The sequence below is a fragment of the Panthera leo genome, chromosome B2, assembly GCF_018350215.1.
Source record: "Panthera leo isolate Ple1 chromosome B2, P.leo_Ple1_pat1.1, whole genome shotgun sequence".
In the NCBI taxonomy this organism is placed as follows: Eukaryota; Metazoa; Chordata; class Mammalia; order Carnivora; family Felidae; genus Panthera; species Panthera leo.
In genome coordinates this window covers 20062062-20075823 of record NC_056683.1, presented here as the reverse complement: position 1 = coordinate 20075823, position 13762 = coordinate 20062062, and the positions used below count along the sequence as shown (strand labels likewise).

At 37.4% G+C, this 13762-nt stretch overlaps 1 protein-coding gene across 13 annotated transcripts in view; it reads right to left on the bottom strand.

Moving 5' to 3' along the window:
• Positions 1-13431, bottom strand: part of SLC35B3 (solute carrier family 35 member B3) — a 40119-nt gene extending 26688 nt beyond the window's left edge. For 4 of the 13 annotated variants that reach the window (XM_042937940.1, XM_042937941.1, XM_042937942.1 and 1 more), the window contains exons 1-5: positions 11066-12792; positions 8785-8924; positions 6746-7039; positions 4313-4434; positions 818-972 (exon numbers count right to left, since the gene is read on the bottom strand). In XM_042937940.1, the coding sequence (XP_042793874.1) occupies positions 818-972; positions 4313-4434; positions 6746-6946 (478 nt within the window). In that variant the 5' untranslated portion in view covers positions 6947-7039; positions 8785-8924; positions 11066-12792. The other 9 variants (XM_042937931.1, XM_042937935.1, XM_042937939.1 and 6 more) reach the window with 9 other exon arrangements.
• Between the last annotated feature and the right edge of the window lie 331 nt (positions 13432-13762).

Here is a 13762-nt window from a genome sequence, read left to right as displayed (position 1 = left end):
TGTAGTGTAACTTTTTGGTAAGGATTGTTAAGGACGTATTACACATGCATGTGGTTTTTAATAGGGAAGGGTATCAGTACTCTTTCCTGCATCAACAGTTACCCTGAAATTATACATGAAGTAGTTGACATCCATACTTTCGTCTCAAAGGGCTTTTGTGGGAAGGCCTCTAATGTAAAAAATGAAGTCAGGCTGTATAAGAACTTTAGTGAAATAGAGACCCTTGATTGTCAAAACATGAATATTCTGCATGACTGTTACAGAAACAACAAAAATGTGTTCCACTTGCTATCATTGCTTCCTCTTTCGCTCCTATTTCCTGTAACTTAGTTGGGGCTCTAGGAAGTCAGTGAGCCAGCAGAGTTGGTAAAAAAGCAGTTCTGCTCAGGTTAACCTTTACTTCAGTGTGAGAACTGTCCGTGTGTATGATGGAGGTAGAGAGAGGAGCCCTGCAGAGCAGAAGAATGAAAGAATTGAAAAGAGGAGTTTTCTAGGTATTTCTGAGCTACGTCTTCAATAGATGAATGCAGTATTTCTGGAAATGTGATGGATTCCCGACTAAAAGAAAAAATAATTTAAAAAAGTACTATTTTTATTTTTCCCCAGTCCAAATTACTGACGGCAAAGACTAGGGGATATTGCAGAAGTATCAGTGTTTTTATAATACCTTATTTTGATACAATGTCACTCAGAATTGTTCTGATATTTCGAATGTTCATTAAAAAATATTAATTGGAGTTTCAGGTTTTTCCTAATGCTAGATGCCATAACAGATCCTATTAGTTTCAAACAGTATGAAAACATATCATTACTATACCTTGAATAAAAACTCCTCCTAGCATAACAGGAATCAATTTGCAGCACTTGAAGATGACTTGGGTGGGATAATTCAGGTAGCCCAAGGAAGTATTTGATAACCCCATAGTACCCACAGTTAGAAAAGCTATTATCATGTAGGTTTTTCCTGGTATTCTGTAAAAGACAATTTTTAAAATCTTCATTTTGGGACCCAATTCACACTATTATAAGATAATGTGTTTACAATGTGTAAATGTCTAATTTCTGATGAATATTTCTACAAATACTGGTGAAATATCACTATTTTAAAGGTTATCACGCTGTATTCATACAAAAGAATGTTGGTAAAAGCAACAATTTACCCTTATTTAATTGATCACAAGTGAGAACTTTCAGCTGTGTGAAACACGGTGTACCACAGAGTTCTACAGATTCTTCTGGATGGTCTGAAACGTTGGTAAGAAGTTTTTTAACAGCAGTTCTACCTACGTATAAAAACCATCTTGACTAAATTTGGAAAAAAGAGTTTTAAAAAATATTGACCTCCATAATGGTAAAAGGAACCTTAACTAATTTTCAACTTCTAAATTGTTGTTTCCTAGTGTTCCCATCTAGCATTAGGAAAAATACGTCTAGCCATTCTGCTAAAATAACCTGAGCAGAGTACCTGCAGAAAAAGTACATGGCAGTTTAAAACGCTGCACGTGATTTTTATTACCACAATATCATATGGGTGAACTCTAATTCTGTATTCCATAAAATGTTACAACAATTAGCTTCAAGATGAGGTATCTGATTCCCCTCCTCACGATCCCAAATCACTACCTGGGGTCCTATCTGAATTTCCTAAACGGGATTTTAATATGACATCTTCAGAATTTTGCACTATTATTGTGCACTTTGACTGGATATTTAATGGTCTAAAATAACCCTGTACACTGGTGTGACTAACACGTGAAGTACTATGCACATAATTAGATTATGCTGCATACTTAGATGTAGCTTCCATTTTGGGATTAAATCAAGGCAACAAAATTCCTCCATAGTTTTTATTTGGCTAGATATAAGGCAAAATAATTTACTGGAAAATTCAATTGAAATGTATCCTTCCCATTTACATTTCAATTTTCAGGCCTTTCCTACTCAACCGCTAATAGAGTAGTCAACATTTAAAGTCCGTGTGGAAATAACGTGGCATGCCCATATGCATCAGTGTAGAACACAAACACTGATTTACATGCTGTCTGTGGGGTCTAATCCTCAGTGAGGCATCATCAGGAAAGGACAGCACTACTCTTCCAGGTAATGACAGAAGTCACAGTGGTCAAATTTCCTCAGAGATAAATTGCAAATAGTGGCCAGAAAATTAAAAAAAAACCTCAAGTCAGAAAAATTAAGGAATGTTGATTAAAAAGTACCGCAACACAGGTCGAAAGAAAACCAGGAGACCTATATTCAGAAGGTCGCAACTCTTGAGAGCAACTTGCCATAGAGACTCATGAAGGCCCCAGCCTCCTCCAGGGGTGTTCGCTCACTGGTGAAACCAGGAGGTTATTAGATTCATCATCCTGCCTCTGGGGTGCTCACTGGGTCTGTTTTATTTAGTATCTCAATTTCTTACTTCTTTAGACATGGTGGGGAAATTGTGACTTTAAATAGTCCCTTCAAAACCAATTTGACAGATCTTCCTTAAAAACTCACATAAAGTAATAACAAAGTTACAAGGTAATCTCTGGTGAAAAATAATGAGTAGAGGGTTCAGGGTATTGCAACTTACAATATGCTTTACCACACAATAGGGAGTGGTCCTCAAAGGTCAGAGAACTTAAGAAACTCCCTTGAGGTCTTAGGACAGCTAATTAGAGGCCATGCCAAGACTCAAATACATGTTTTCTGACTCCATATCCTTTTCTCTTTCAAGTACAAGGTATTCATATAAACATAGGAAGAAAGGGGGGGGAAAAAAAACTAAGCAAAAAATCTGGCTAACTCAAGATTTAGAGAACAGTGGCATTTAAATAAATTCAGAAATATGTGACTGAGCATATTTTCATTGTAACATACCTTTAAAGACTTTTTCTAAAAATGTTTTTAACGTGCCATGGAAATGAAAAGGTTTCAACTCATAATTATCTTCATCTGTAAATTCTTTTCCTACACTCCTTCATTTATGTTTAAATCAAACAGAAATGATTTTATCTTTAAACATGTTACAGTCATGTGGTTTAAAGGCAGGGATAAACATGGCCGGAGGCACACTCCCCATCTCATTTGGGTAGATGACAGGGAGGCGTATCTTGGTATCACTTTCCATTTAAGAAAGACAGTGTTAGATTCTTTTACTTTGAAAACAGACGTCCAGCAGTTTGCAATTGGTAATGAATCATCAGGTTTTCCTACATATTAGTCTTGACAGATATATTTAATTACTTTTTATTCTATCACCTGTGACTGAGAATGGCAGTTTTAGAGCATGAAAATAATACAAATGCTATCCTCAGATTCAAACATTTTACTATGACTGCTCTAAAAATTTATTGGCAGTAAAGAGGTTGAGAACTACGAATTAGAACTATGAAGAAATACCAGTGGTATAGACTTAAATATTTAAAATTTTATAGTTATCTTCTTACAAATATCAAAAATATGTTTGTAAGAAAAATAGCAGCTGTGAAAATATCCTATTTTTACTGAAAGATTGAACATTTGTATCAATGAAGATCGAATGTCAGTATTATAGCTCCTTTACTGCATTTAAACTGCCCGATACATACATGAAATGTTCACATATTAAAGTCTGATATGACAGGATAACCACACTTACAGAAGTTACATTCAATTTCCTAACCTCCTCTTGTATATAATCAGGTTTTTATTGCACATTGTTCAGTATACCATTAAAAATATTTTGAGATATTTCTCAAATCTAGATGGTCAATTTAAAATATACTGTTAAACAAGCTCCTGTGGTTTTGATGAAAACACACGTTATGAAATTTCTCTGATGTCTAAACATGCAGTCTCAGGTCCTGGACATTACAAATACAACAATATTAAGCAGAGCATATCCCACCAAACATTAACTGTACATTTCAAAGACCACTATAAAAGTGGCATTGATAGTTCATTTCATCACTTTGATCTTAGTAGCACTGTAAGTCTTTCAGTAATCACACCCACTTCAGTGAAATTTATAAAAACACTTATGTACACTTGATACTTTCTCCTGTTTCAAGAAGATACATTTACTGTAAGTTGAGCCTAAACTACATTTTTCTGATAACATTACACTGTAAGAGAGACCACTTTTTTTCAGGGTACAAAGGAAATATATTTAGTATTTTTTAGTAAGTTGATTATACTGATAAAAATTCTTGGGTATTAGATATGTTTTATTAATAGGAAATATGTATATTGCATGTATAATATACCCCATATTCCCAAAACACAAAACAAAAAATTTAACTACTACTAATGAATTTAACTGTCAAAAAAATAAAAACAAGCTACATACCTTCTCCTTTTGTCCTGAATAAGCTGAAGTTCTATTAGGCCAAATATGGAGTAAAATGCAAACTGTACTAAAGTTAGGTACCAGCCAAAGGACTTAAAACCCTCCACTGAAAATATTAATTCCTGTCAAGAGATACATGAATACTGTTAAGTTCTTGGGCAAACCAATTTCTTCACAATAAATTCCTATAAACACAATATTAAAAATTTTTTTTTTACATTTATTTATTTTTGAGAGACAGAGAGACACAGCACAAGTGGGGAGGGGCAGAGAGAGAAGGAGACAGAATCCGAAACAGGCTCCAGGCTCTGAGCTGTCAGCACAGAGCCCGACATGGGGCTCGCACTCACAAACCGTGAGATCATGACCTGAGCCGCAGTTGGACGTTCAACCAACTGAGCCACCCAGGCGCCCCTATAAACACAACATTTTAAAAGAAACCAAGCCTCACCACCACCACCACCAAAAAAACAAACAGAACAAAACAAAACAAAAAAACCCACCAAAAATCAAAACACCATCCAAATCACAAAGCACCTCAAAGGTAAAATTAGAGAAGTCCAGGAGGCCTTTCCAAAGAACTGAGTGAGAAAAACAAAGGGAGGAAGCCTGGCTATATAGCAACATTATCCTATGCTTTGCTCTTTAAAAAAAAAAAAAAAAAAAAAAAAAAAGATTGCCAAAATTAAAAACTGCCCCCAAACATTGAGAAAGGTCCCTGGGTCAAGAACTCCTTTATGATACAATAAATATATTTCATTAGAAGTTTATTATCTCAGACCTGTTTTTTCTATAGGAATTTAATCAGTTCAAACCAATGTTATTTTTTAGAGTATCTAGGCCACGGATTTTATGAAATTTCTCCTTGTAAATGGTTACTTATCTAAACACAATGTTGTGTCATGAAGTAACATTTATATTAATTGTTAATAAGCCATTATTGACAAGTCATTAAGAGGTATTCCAATAGTTATTTGGCTTAATCCAATAAATCACCCTCCCTCATAAACTCTGAACTAGATACTGTGTAATTCCCCAAATTTACTTCCTGTTCAAGCACGTCTGCAAGGTATTTAGGAATTTTCTGGCACACGAACTAAAAAACATGAAAATAGCTTTATTAAATATGCTAGCATTCAGATATATTATTTATTTATATTTATTAATATATATATATTATATATTATTTATATATTATATATATATATATATATATATATATATATAATATATAAATAACTTCATTACAAAACCCCACCATTTTCTCTACACTATTTTAAGGCTTTTCTTTTTTTCATTTATTTTTGAGAGTCAGAGAGCAAGAGAGAGAGAGCACGAGCCAGGGAGTGTCAGAGAGAGAGAAAGAGGGAGAGAGAGAATCCCAAGCAGAATCTGCACTATCAGTGCAGAGCCTGACACGGGGCTCAATCTCATAAGCTGTGAGATCATGACCTGAGCAGAGATCAAGAATCGGACACTTAACCAACTGAGCCACGCAGGCGCCCCTAAACTATTTTAATATGCTAGCAACATCAGTTTTCACAAAGTGAAAGTGATGTTTATCTAATTTTAAAAGAATTTTTGCATAGATTATAAAGTCTCTGCTCATTAATCAAACAGAAAAAGATTAATATAAATTTGTACAGCAAACTTCTAATTCATTTTCCTTTCTAATGACTAACTCTGCTCCCAAACTATTTGGTAACAATGGTATTTTGAAGAAGAAATAAAATATTTCTTAACAAGAAATTGCAACCTTTCTTTGTTAAATTTACTATTTTTCATTGTTCTTCATTGTGATATCTGAATTTTTGTATCATCTTCTAGTGGGGAAATTAGTTATTATAAATACTAAGATTTTTAATTCATGTTTTTATTTCACGCTAATACTCCTCATAGCATTTTTACAAGGTAAGGAATAATCAATTCTGCCATCTTCTTTATTTATACTTCCTTTTATATTTCATCTATATATGATAATCGAAAAGAATACAATAATTTTTAAGATCACTCTAATGAGCTCCAAGAATCAACCATGGGCTAGAATATGACTTTTGTGTTATTATTCAATTTTATTGGAGAATTATGTTCCAAAATATCAGCGAATACTTGAATCACTCTTTACAAACACATGGGTGCATATTACCCCCATTTTGTTAAACACAATAAATAGTTCAAATTGTGTTCATAATTTTAATTTTTTAAGATGGTCTCTGTTCCTCTCTCATCTGAAATGTTCAACTGTGAAATTTTGATCCCTGAAAAAAGGAGCACACTAACTTTTAGAAAGTCTTTTTCCGTATTTAAAAAACTCAAAAATGTGAATAAACTGGTATCCTATGGAGAAAACTACCTTGGGTAAAACTATTAGTAATGCTCTTATTGACCTCAACTGTTATAAATAATTAGCATCTTGTAAATAAATATTTTTACCTGTAAATATCCATAAATTAGGTAAAATACAAAAACTCCAGCAACACATATGAAAAACTGAGTAAGTTTGTTAAATCTGCTGAGATTTATGCCAAGCACTACAACGTCATCTATTGACTTGATGTGTGGTGACATTGTCTGTGTTTTGGGAGGGACAGTTATAGAAATATATTTCCTGGAACTGTTGAACTTGAGATCCATTGTTCTTGTTTTGCTGCATTCAGTGCTTCCAAATTTATCTTTGTTGGTTTCCTCTCCTTTGTTCAGTGTTTCTTTTGCTTGCTGAGCCAAGTCCTAAAGAAGGAAATTAGCAATTAAAGCAAAACCTTTGGATAAGATACTATGCTCCAAGTAATAGTTCACATCACACTTTAAAAATTATACAGGCGAATCTCATTTTCTCTAGATATTAATATAGTAATTCCTCTATTCAAACTTCTAAGCAACCAAAAACAATGTCTACTCTCCAATTATGTTTGCCTGGTAAAGACCAATATCGCTAAACATAATGCCATTCTCATTCCCACAGCAAACATCAAAAGCTAACTTAGTGTCTATTTTTTTATCTTTGTGTTTACTTATCAAAGAAGTAAATATGCTTTTATTGTTTTTATATGTATTAAGGATATAATTTTTAAAGCCCATGACAGTCTATGAGTAACATCTTCAACATTAAAGTTGATCTTGGGGCGCCTGGGTGGCTCAGTGGGTTAGGCGACCGACTTCAGCTCAGGTCACGATCTCGCGGTCCGCGAGTTGGAGCCCCGCGTCGGGCTCTGGGCTGATGGCTCAGAGCCTGGAACCTGCTTCGGATTCTGTGTCTCCCTCTCTCTCTGCCCCTCCCCCGTTCATGCTCTGTCTCTCTCTGTCTCAAAAGTAAATAAACGTTAAAAAAAAAAAATTAAAAAAAAAATAAAGTTGATCTTTAATTGCACAAAAAAAAACTGATGCTCCCTTAAATACTAATACAATTTAAAATATATTTGCTAAGGATGTTTTAAAATAAACTCAAACAACTATAAGTTACTTTTAAAAAAGCTAGATTTGTCAGAGACTATAGAAAGGATGATATGCTTTAGCAACAGCATTTCTTAGGTTAAAAGGTGTTTCCTTCCTTTGGAAATCATTTTAATTTAAAAAGTCTTTGGGGAGTTGTTCAATGGGATTTCAAGTTTCAGTTATACAAGATGAGTAAGTTCTAGAGACTCACTATAGGACATAGTGCCTATAGTTAACAACATGGTGGTGTGCACTTAAAAATTTCTTAAGAGGGTAGATACCATGTTATACATTTTTAACCACACACACACACACACACACACACACACACACACACACAGGCAAACACATGGAAACTTGTAGAGATGACAGATATATGTATTACCTTGATTATTAGGTGATGGTATCATAGGTATATGCATATGTCCCAACTCATCAAATTGTGTTATGTTAAACATGTGTAGTTTTTTTTGTATAAAAATTATACCTCAATACAGCTGTTTAAAAAAAAAAAGAAATAAAGAAGTCTTTGGGATTATAAAAAGCTGGAAAACATCATTTTTTGTTAGTCTGTGAAAAAAAGTCATGAGGACTCTGTAGATGACTGTCAGTTTCTCTTTGGATTTATAAAAACTGAAAAATGAATTCCAAGTACAGGGTGAGGAGAGAGCAGAGTTAGGACAACTAAACACATTTATGATGAAAAAATTATCCTAGAAAAGACTGTCTTTCACAACCCCAATGGGGACTAAAATTTAGACTAGTTGAGTAAAGAGGATGGATAAGGATAATTTTGACAAAACTGTCTTGATGGCTTAAAATGGCAAGACTTAGTCACTTTGTGATCACTTCTCCTTTGCTGATCACAGAGATTAAGCAGGCCATCTTTAGTAATTTAAATATGGATCCAGGTTCTGAATACAACTTGTAACTAACCATACTCAGGCATCAAAGAACATTTGTTTTACAGTGCACCCGCCAAATTTCTAAAGAGATAAAGCATAATTTTAAAAAGTTTTACTGTATTTCTTTTCCTTTACCTGTTTCTTCTTCTTTATATATTGTTCTTCCTTCCCACACTATGTTTCAATCACTGCCATCTCTGAGTTAAGACTTTTTAAGACATCTTGCAGGACACCCTTGAGATCTGACTTTCTTTATAAATCATGCTTCAAATGATCTTGAATGTAGAAGAAACAAAAACCTAAGTAACTACTTTCCACATGTGTAGGCACGGATACAGAGTACCATTCAAATAAATCTGATCCCCCTTAAGCTTCTCCTCCCTCCACATCTTTCAATCAAGCCCCAAACTGCCCACAATGGACTACTATTTCATTCCAGAAATAGACCATGGACTTTCAAACACCTCTACCTTATGTTAATGATGTTCTTTCAGCCTGATGTCTTCTTTCTCTAGGTCAGGGTTTGAAATAAGCTTTAGCGTTCCTTCCTTTGTGATACCCTCTCTAATTCTCCAACTGGGAGAGAACAGAACTGAAAAGGCAAGACTCAAATCTTACTTATCTCTCCGTTCTTGGGATCCGGCATACTCTGCACCCTAATAAAGGAACCAAATAAATTGGCCCTTCGTCTGGAAGTCCTGAAACCCCAGCTTGCAATCACTCTGTCTACCTGAGTATGATTTTTCAAATGTACTGTGGTGGTGGCAAACTTTGTGAGCAAAACTTAAAATCTTATGGAAAACAGGTTGAGTAGGATGTGCAAATATTGATTATATATTTACACGAGAGAACAAATAAAACTTCTAGAAGACCTCTTTCCTGCTTTTGTTAGTATCAAAAATTTGTCCCCAACCATATTCTGCTGAGATGTTTGTAATTTAGCAAAATGCCTGGCATATTGCAGTGACTCAAAAAAATTATAGCTACCCTTATGAGAAAGCAGTACAGCATGGTGCTTTCCCTATGCTTTGGATTTTGACAGATCTGAGTGCACGACCCAGCTTTGCTAACTGATTAGCTGAAGAACCTTAAGCAAATTCTTTTAACCTTTTTGAACTTCAGGTTGTACATCTTTAAAAGGGAGGGGGGGTGGTAAAAAAATGTGCCTATCATAGAATTTTTTTTAGTACTAAATGAAATAAATGTAAAAACATCTGGCATATAGTAAGACCACCAATGTTAACTATTATCCAACTTTTTAGAACCACTGCTAGTGCGATATGGTCGGCTGCTGGGAGACTCACTCCTCTGATGTGCAGTTGGAAATACGAATCGGGACTTCCAACCCGGACTTCTCTTCTGAAATCCAGATCTCTGCTTCCAAATGCTTCTTTGAAAGCATTTCTACTCATGAGTTCCACTGGCACCTCATTTCAAAAATGTTCAAAGCTGGGAGTGCCTGGGTGGCTAAGTCGGTGAAGCCTCCGACTCTTGATTTTGGCTCAGGTCATGATCTCAGGCGTTCATGAGTTCGAGCCTCGCACTGGACTCCATGCTCTCAGTGCGTAGCCTGGTTGCAATTCTCTCTGCCCCTCCCCCATGCTCTCTTGCTCTCAAAATAGATAAACTTAAATAAATAAATAAAAGTCCAAAGTTGAACGATGTTCACCTCCAAACAAACCTGCCCTTCCTATATTCCCAATCTCACTTATGGTATTGAGCAGAAAATCTGTAAATTATCTTAGATTCTTTCCTTTTCCTCGAAGTTACATTTTGCCAAGGTTCCTGTTGACTCTACACCTGTAAATGTATTTAAAATCTGTTTCTGAACCTACCATTAGCAGCTGTTTTCTCTTGCCTAGATTACTAGGCATCACTAGATTACTGTTTACAATCTCTTCTTCCCTTTCTGATCCCTCTTTCACATTGCTCAACATGAATACCCACTATACTATACCTCTGATTAAGGCCCTATACATTACAAGCTGGGTGATTCTCTGGACTCTCATAGCATTTTATAAAATTTTTTACAAATACCTAAATCATAACAGCATAACTTTTTGCTTTTATGGTTGCTTCTCTTAGAAGCTTCTGAAATCTTTAGGGGAAGAGAAGATATCATCTTCATTATGTTTCAACACATAACAAAAGTGTAAAATATGAAATGAAGGAGTCTATTGCACTCTAGTAAGCACCAATTTAATCAACAGAATTCTGCTCCTTTCCAACAATTTGCCACTTTCAACACACCTATTGGCAATCTTAGGAGCCGCAGATCTGTGCCAGACATGTAGAGTTAAATCCCTTCAGCACTGTCACTTCTTGGACATCTGTGCCAAAATATTGACATCTCCACTGAAATTTCCCACAAAGCATCTGAAATGAACATGGAAATAAATTCATTTCTTTTGCTTACTTGAGGTACCAGTTCCAGAAAATCTGCCTTGCAAGCTTTGCATTTAGAATGCAGTTTTATTAATCAGAACATCACTGGTCAGGTCACATGACTGATGAAGGAAGACACTGTAAACTCTGATGCCCAATAACTGTGATCCTGATGTGTGCCACACACCTTCCGTCTCAGACATTAATGATGGATATTAATCAATATCCACAGAACCTAGGCCAATGTCCTTTCGATGCAGGAAAAATAAAATCAAGCATAGAATTAAACCTGTTTTCAAATTAAATGATCAACATTTTGCTCTGCTTTAGACATTCACAGTAAGCCTTAAACTAAGAACAAAAAACCCCACAGGTGTGAATCACTGCCTGAGGCCTCTCCTGTTCTTAAAGTCAACACATATATTTAACTTTACTTGTTGGTACAAAGCAACTGCTAAAATGGGAAAAGTCAGCATTTTCAGTATATACTGACATCTAAAAATTATAAATAACTGGTAATAACATTGGTTTGCAATGACCCACTTAAGTTACAAATCTTTCAGTTCATTTCTTAATCTAGTTCTTTTCCGGTCTTTAGAAGAAAAGTCTCCCACTACTAAAGGGTAGAATATGAGGAAATTACATTACAGTGTAAATAACCTGAACATACTTTACTCTGTATTTTGTCATACTCGTTGTTACAAATAAAATAATTTTGCCATTGTATCTACATTAGATGGACTCTATTAATTGTTCACCTATGGGTTATGGTTACAAAACAACAAAAAAAGGGGGGCTCATTTCTTTGTACACGCTTCACTACACGAAGATCAAACAGGGTACTCATTTTTGACAGTTACTCAATTTTTTTCCAAGGGATAAATCTAAGCTTTGGATTTAATATAAAGAAATTAAGTACAAATAACACTCATCCAAATTATTTTCAAATGCTGCCGTATCTCTCTCTCTTCCAAGGCCCAAACTATCCCAATTCACTTAGGAAAACGTGAATCCAAAAATCTACCCTCGACATCGACATGTGAGACCCTACCTTAGAAGAAATGCATATGCCCGACACTAAAAAACCCCACTGTCAGCACACCAAAGCATTCCACCTCCTTTCAGTATTTCTTTAAAAAAAAAATAAAAAGGCGGGGGAGAAAACTAAGCTGCAAAGACTGGAGAATCTGCATAACTTTTAGTGGAAGATTATGACATAAATTTAATAACCTGGCAGGAACGATCACCTTGCACCGCAAAGCAGATGGACAGCAGAAGACCCTAAGTACTTTATCTAACGCAGAACCCGGAAGTAGCTCTTCACTCAAAAGCAGTCTTGGGAACCCAGGCGACTGCCAGTTCTCCAGAGGCCCCTACTAGTCTAAAAGGCCCTCCTGGAAGTGGCCTCACGCCTGAGTCCACAGACCGGGGCCTGAGGGGGTTCTAGCCTGCCGCAGGGCGCAAAGGGGACAAGGAGGGACACACACTCCTCCCTAGAAACCGTGCCAGGTTTCCGTTCTTTAAAAAAGGAAGTCATCCCCGCCCTCCGTCCTGCCCTCAATCCCCTCGCCGCACGCTCGTCATAGATGAGGAAGATAAGCTGTGTCCAGGTTCTCTGGGGAGGGGAGGGTCTGGGTCCCGAACACGGCGAAGAGCCGGGGGTACACGTCCACTCCAGAGCCGTTAAGCCACCTGAAAAGGTGACCCCAGCCCGGGTGGCGCCTGCCAGACGGAGCGGTCTCCCCCTCCCCAGGTCGCCATCACCTCCTTCTCCTCTCCGCCTACCCCTGCACTTTCCACAGCGGCCGCCGCCTCCTCGCAAGGTGTTCGCCTCGCCTGCGCCCGCGCGCCACTTCCGCCTACGTGTCCCCGCGCGCGTGCGCAGCTGTGCGGCCCCGCCCCCTCGCCGGCCTGGGGTCTCCCGCGGCGAGGGCGCGGTTACCTTTCGCGCATGCTCTCTCTTCTCAGGAACCTGGGTAGAGCGCAGCCAAGGTGGGCACCGCGGTGCCGGGAGTGCGTTCCTGCGCCCACTAAAATTTGCTTAGGAGTGGGGAGCGCCGATCGGGTAGAGTGTTCTTATCCTTTGATCGGTCCTCGCTTGTTGCTGGTCTCTGAGCCTCTGCAGCCTCCGGGTTGCTTCGGCCTCGTACTCCCGGGTCCCTCCCCCCGTGGGCCACCACGCTGGGGCCACTTCCACTGCCATGACCCTTTGCTGATATTTGGGAAGGAAGACTAGTGGAGAATGTTGAACCCGGAATTAGAAACACTGGGGTTCCCTCTTCCCTCCTCTTGATCCAGATGAGATGGCATAGTCACCCTACCTGTCTCTATTATGTTCTTGCCTGACTTGCACCTGCTTTCTGGTGACAGCGGACTGAAGTCGCACTTGGGTTGCTTCTGACGTTATAATTCACCTTGTAGCTACAGCAACCCCAGGCCTTCCAACGTGACACGAAAGTTGACCGCATTGTTAACACAATGTCACTTACTGCTCAGAATGTACATACATCCCATAGCTCTGCCAGCCATCAACACTAATTTATCCTGCATTTAGGGTTACATCTACGGTCGCTGAGATGTAATGACATGAACCCCAAGATGGGATAGCTGCGATAGCTTTAGGTAACACTAAGGTGGCCCGGAAGGCAAAGATTACTGTAAGGAAGCCAGAACATTTTTTGAGTGCATGATTTGGATACCCATAAAGGGATGGATTGGATTAATGTAT